Source organism: Hordeum vulgare, chromosome 4H (genome assembly GCF_904849725.1).
Source record: "Hordeum vulgare subsp. vulgare chromosome 4H, MorexV3_pseudomolecules_assembly, whole genome shotgun sequence".
Classification (NCBI taxonomy): domain Eukaryota; kingdom Viridiplantae; phylum Streptophyta; class Magnoliopsida; order Poales; family Poaceae; genus Hordeum; species Hordeum vulgare.
The window spans coordinates 167,506,097-167,511,931 of NC_058521.1; the positions used below are offsets into that span (position 1 = coordinate 167,506,097).

Here is a 5,835-nt window from a genome sequence, read left to right on the forward strand (position 1 = left end):
AAAGTTGATCAAAAGAGAAGAAGAAAAAAACCCGGACTTGGTCATGTTGTATTATTCTGTCGAACAAAGAGTGGGGAGCGGGGACGCAGCCGGTGGCCGGTGAGTCACAGACGTTCACCGGAGCCCACTGCGGTTCCGGAAACTATCCATAACTTGCCCCCCATCTGGCTGGGCTGTCTCGTCTGTCCCAATCTGGATGAAGGGGGTTTCATTTTGATGCTCCCAGATGTACACAAAAACTCCTAGACGTTAACTGCACCAGCCCACCAACTTGAGCGAATATGATTATTATTATAGCATACTTAGTTGGATCATGCGTGAGCAATCAGAAGAATAATAAAGCACGCATGAGCATACAGACACGTAGGGATACAAATTCCTCGTACTAGTACATCTCATCGACCGCACCGCGACCGGTGGTACAACAACAACTACTGTAGTAGCGGTCCTTTACATCAGTAGTAGTAAGTAAAGTATATCACGCTCAGACGTCGCGGTCGCGTTTGCACTCGGGCGACATGGCGGCGTATCGTTCGCGGTCTGTGCAGTAGTTGTAGATGGTGTGCTCCTTCCTGACCCAGGCGAGGCGGCGGTACTGCGCGGCGTCCAGGTCCTGGAACTCGGGCTGATCCCACCAGCGGGCGCCCTGGGTGGCGCACAACTTGGCCTCCGCCGACGCCTCGCAGCCGTCGACGTGGAAGCCCCGGTAGGAGGCGACGAAGGGCGCCTTGGACCAGTCCGTCTTCTCCCGCCCTCCCCGAGTCGCCCAGTCGTCCGCGTTCCACAGGCTCGAGTAGAGCTTCATAGGCTGGTCGAAGGGGTACCGCACGCCGAGGTCCTTGCTGTTCTTGAACACCCGGATCGGCGTGTCGTCCACAAAGAACCTGCACAATGTCACGGCACGGCACGTCACAACAGTACCTTTTTTTCTTCTATAAATTTCGATATTTTTTTGCGAGGACGTATTACTAGTAGTGTAGTGGCGTGTCGTGTCTATGAGACAGCGCGTCAGACATCGTGCCCAGTGTTCAACTTTGCAGTAAGGGCATCTCCAATAGTATGTTGGTTAGCTTGTTGATAAAATATGCCATGTCATCAACCAACACCTTAACATACAACTACTCCAATGGGTAGTATCTAGTTTGCTCAATAAGATGTAAGGTAATAAATAAGGTGCTCTCTCATTCTACATTGGAGCTTGTGCAAAGGTGTTGGTTAATTTACATACAACATTCCTCTCTTTCCTCATTTATTGCTTGACACATCATCAAAAATCTTATGTGTCAAAATTACCAACAACTATCTTACAACCATTGAAGATGCCCTAATTCCGCGGTGAAGTGAACTGTATTGCACGCGCCAATGAGACGCTGAGGCATAATTGCCTTGCCTGGAGCAGCGGCCCAGGGGCAGACCGACCTCCACCCTTGGTATTCGCATCGATTGCACATGCGCACCGATCTTAGCTGCTGTTCTAGTTACGGATATTACGCTTTGTTTGGGCAGTACAGATTTTAAAACATCATGTTCCAAGCATGTACGGCACATTAAAGTTTACCTGTGAGAGCAAACCAACGTGTGGGTCTGGGTCGATGTTGGATGGTTGGAATAACAGAGCCTATCATGGTTAAAGTCATGCTGCTTGCATTATTATTGAATTTATTTTAAAAAAATTAAGAATACGTTTTCAATGGTGAAGGAGATATTCCGCCTCAGTCTTTCAAAGATAAAGATATTGATAGAGATAAGATATGTATGCGTCTGTATATAGTTTAAAAAAAAGTTTACCTGTCAGATGCTAAATCTAGTTCTAGTACTAGTCGCCTATGAGTTACCTATAGTCGTTTTCTCATTTGTCACCAACAAAGCAAAGGAAAGGAAAAAGTAACATAATTTTACGAGTAAAAATACGAAAGTGGGGATGGAAGAGGTACGCGATCATGTAGAGGTTCCAGAGGACGGAGTAGGAGTGGTAGTCCTTGGTTGGGTCGAACCAGAGGTAGATCCTCTGTTCCCGGTCGCCCTTCCCGCCGGAGAACACGTTCGTCTGCAGGATGTACGGCTGCCCCGTCCTGTTCCCCAAGAACTCGAAGTCGATCTCGTCGTGCTCCGAGTTCTGCGACGACAGCTGCAAATGCAATCCATCCGTCATTCCAGATGCAAAGATTACATTATACTCCCTCCGTACCAAAAATACTTGAAGTTAGGAAGAACTAAACTAGTACTCTCCGACTACAAATATTTAGGTAAAGAGGGAGTACTATATATACTGCTGCTGGCTATGGCTGCATGCATCATCGTGATGCAGAGAGGCGGGGGCAATCCTCCTTTTCAAAAAAGAAAAAAAAAATACTGCTGCTGGCTGCACACGAACAAGCGAAACTGCACAAGGACGAGATGTAGATGAATGCGAGGGAATATAGGGCGTACGTAGAAGGCGGTGACTGTGCCGGCGGAGTCGCCGCCGACGAGCTTGATGTGCATGCTGAAGTGGCCGAAGAGGTAGGAGCCCCGGGTCTGGAAGCCAGTGCCGGTGGTCTTGTCGAGGGACAGCTGCACCTCCCGTCCGCCGTTCACGTAGTGGATGTGGTCCTCCGCCCATGTCGGGACGTAGTTCTTCTCGAATGGCACGTCCACCGGCTTCCGGGGCGGCGCTGCCGCGATGCCTCGCAGTAGCACCGTGGCCACCACGGCGAGGAGGGCCCCCGCGGTAGCCTTCATTTCGCCGGCCTCTCTTCCTCCTCCTCTGTTACTTCTAGAAACAATGGCTTGGCTAGTACTACTAGAAACAATGGCCGAGTGGTGGACTGCTTGTGGTGGATGCTAAGATGGAGAAGTCTGTGGGTATTTATAGCTAGTTTGAGCTCACTAGGTTCCCGGAGTACCAGCGCTATATATTATTGGTTTGCTTGGCGAAATAATATTAACCTGTTTTGACGTGGCACTAGATGAACATGATCGATCGAGGGATGGCAATCGAGTGATGAGTGAGCGAGCGAGCGAGCTAACAACCAGCCAGCTGCATCCAGTGCATTGGGACGCTGTGGAGTGAGGTGCTTGCGAGGTGCAATGGTTGTCTTGTGCGTGTCTGTCAGGTTGGCCCAGCGCGAGCAAATCAAGCATGGCTGATTGATCTACGGATCATGCACGTCGCAACTTGCTGCCACAGATTCATTTATTTGCCAACGGATCGGAGTACGTTTTTGCAGCATTACACTCGACGGACCAGCCTCTTTCGTTTTTGCGGCATTTGTTCTTTCTTCTGTTGAAGTCTAATTTCTGCATCAGACTTTGAGGAGATGTTTCAGATCAGTTATTTTGTGAACCTGTTTTTACACGAGGTTTTGAGAAGTTGATGAATGATGATGCCGTGAAGAGGGCCCAAGTTGATCCCTTCTTGTGCAGGTCTCACGCACAAGAACAGTGGCTGGCAGGAATCAATGCAGGTCACATGGGTGTGCATGTTGCAGACTCGCATCACAATCAGGAGCTGTCCCAAGCGGAAGCGGAGCGCGAATCTCCAAATGTAACGCCACGCGTGCTGCGGTAGGGTCGGCGACCCTGCCGGAGCAACGCTACCGACACAGACCCGTTCCTTTCCGGTGGAGTCGAGGTACTGCAGCTAGATCCATCGGGTCATTCTGATTAGGGTTAGGGTAAGCAGCTGGACAGCATTTCGATGGATTGATTGAATCCACCACCGGCGCCGGAGAAAACACTATCAGTAGCTCTATATGTACGCCGACACGGTCACACAGTCTATGGTGCTCGTAGCAGCTTCAGTTGATCAGTTCAAATATGCATGCAGTAACATCAACTGTAATAAAACCTTTTGGTGGCAGAATTAATCCGGTATTATTATTATAAAGTTACTACCCTAGGTCTCTGAGCATTCCAGTTTCCACGTACGTGGTTGCTCCTGAGTCGTGATGGCATGCGAGCCTTTGCTCCCGTGTGCCCATATTTTATCTACTCGTGAATAAGTGGTGTTTCTTTTCAGAGACTTTTTGATGTAGAGACTAAAAAAAATCCCTTTTAGTCCCATGTGAAAAAAACAGGAGGGACTTCTAGTATATTACTAGGGGTAACATGGTCTTTTTGCATGTCATTTAATGACCTCTAGTACATGTTTAGTCCTTGAAAAGAAACATATAGGGACTAGAGACTTTTTAATTGTGACTAAAAAAAATGTTAAGACTTTTTAAAAAAACAAGGCCTAACTGCCAAGCAGAGGTCTCCCATCCCATGCGCTAAAAGCTCTTTGTGGCAGTCCCAGAATGGCGCCGGATGAAGGAAGAAAAGAAAACGAGCAAGGACGTCGCCATGTCCGGTCAGCACATTTTTTATATGCTTTCTAGGTTAACCACACCAAGCGGCTAATGAGATAGTGCCATGTGTTACAAAATAAAAGCAACTCCAATGTGTCTATTGAAATTAACTACGTTTTTACCAGCATTTTATTCATTTGGGTTGATCCAACGGACATTCATGTCCGATTTACAATTGGGTCGACAGTTGCGTTCAACGATGAGCGACCCATTTTTAGGCGGCGCGAAAGAAAACATAACGGCAACTCCAACGAGCCGACTTAAACGGACGGCGATTTTGTCTGCTTTTCTTCGTTTGGGTTGGTCAGGTGGACATGAACGTCCGCTTTCAAATTTGGGGCAGCGCATGCGCCCAACACTGGCCCGGCCCATTTATACCCACGTGCGAAAAAAGGGTATTTGCAAAAATACTAAAATGCATAATTAAACATTAAAACCGGCCACGAAAGCTGGCAAGAGTCCACACGGTGCTCCGAGTGCCACCGCGCTTGGTGCACCGGGACACTCATACGTTGGCGAGGCCGACGGGAAGACGCCGACGGGGAGATGACGCGGGTGTAGAGCGGGGTCTTGGCCTTGTTTGGGAAGCCACCGACCATGGTGCTAGGGTTTAGTCGTCGAAGAGGTGGCGAGATGGGGACGGGTGGGTTCTGGAAGCACATGGCGGAACCCACTCCACGCTCGGATTAATAAAGGCAGACCGCGGTCGCTGACGCATGGGTCCGAGGAGGGCGGCCGTCATATATAATGTTGACCGCGGTAGTTGGGGACGGACACACAGAGGGCGCACGCGCATTCAATTCATTTCCGTGTCGTCGCATTTCAGTCCCAAATTTGGGCCGAAAATGGGTCGGCGCGGACGTGGAGCAAACGTTGCTCTAAGTAACATTTTAAAATATAGAAATCATAAAATAAAAATTTAATGCCGATTTGGAAGGCTGGCGATAGTCCACATTATACTAAACATAAAATTAAATAAACTAAAAACGAGGAGGCGTGCTGCCCTAGGCGTTCTTCTCATCGTCGTCGTCGGGACCGGTGAGGTCGACGAGCTTTGGCGCCGGGCCAGCCCAGGGGAAGGCCATCTCCTAGGCCAGCCCATGCTTCTGGTAGGCCGTGTCCTCCTCCTCCTCTTCCTTCACGCGTGCCTCCTCCTCGCTCGCACACATGATGGACGCCAACGCATTCTGGTACGCCGCCTCCGCCTCCTTGTCTTCTTCGCGCACGACGAGGGGCGTTGGCGGTCTAGCCACCACGTCGCGGACGCAACGCCGACGATACTCCTCGTGCTCCGACGCAAACCAGGCCTCCGAGTCGGGGGAGTATTCAAAGTAGACGGGGTTGCGCCACTGCTCTGGCGTCAGCTGCTCCCATCGGCGCCTCACCTCCTCCACATACACCCGCGCCGACCGTGGCACCGCTGGCAGTAGGATCCTCTTCGGATCCAAATGCAAGTCCTGCGGCAGCGTAGCGTTGGGGTAAGGGAGGGGGACGCGGTGCTCGTAGT

The 5,835-nt window shown here is 50.1% G+C and overlaps 1 protein-coding gene across 1 annotated transcript; it reads right to left on the reverse strand.

Moving 5' to 3' along the window:
- Window positions 1-271: 271 nt before the first annotated feature.
- On the reverse strand, window positions 272-2,907 carry LOC123448295 (probable xyloglucan endotransglucosylase/hydrolase). Its single transcript, XM_045125142.1, has 3 exons — window positions 2,431-2,907; window positions 1,935-2,128; window positions 272-884 (listed from the first exon to the last, which is right to left on the reverse strand). The coding sequence occupies exons 1-3, from the start codon at window positions 2,719-2,721 to the stop codon at window positions 485-487; spliced, it is 885 nt and encodes a 294-aa protein (XP_044981077.1). The 5' UTR covers window positions 2,722-2,907; the 3' UTR covers window positions 272-484.
- Between the last annotated feature and the right edge of the window lie 2,928 nt (window positions 2,908-5,835).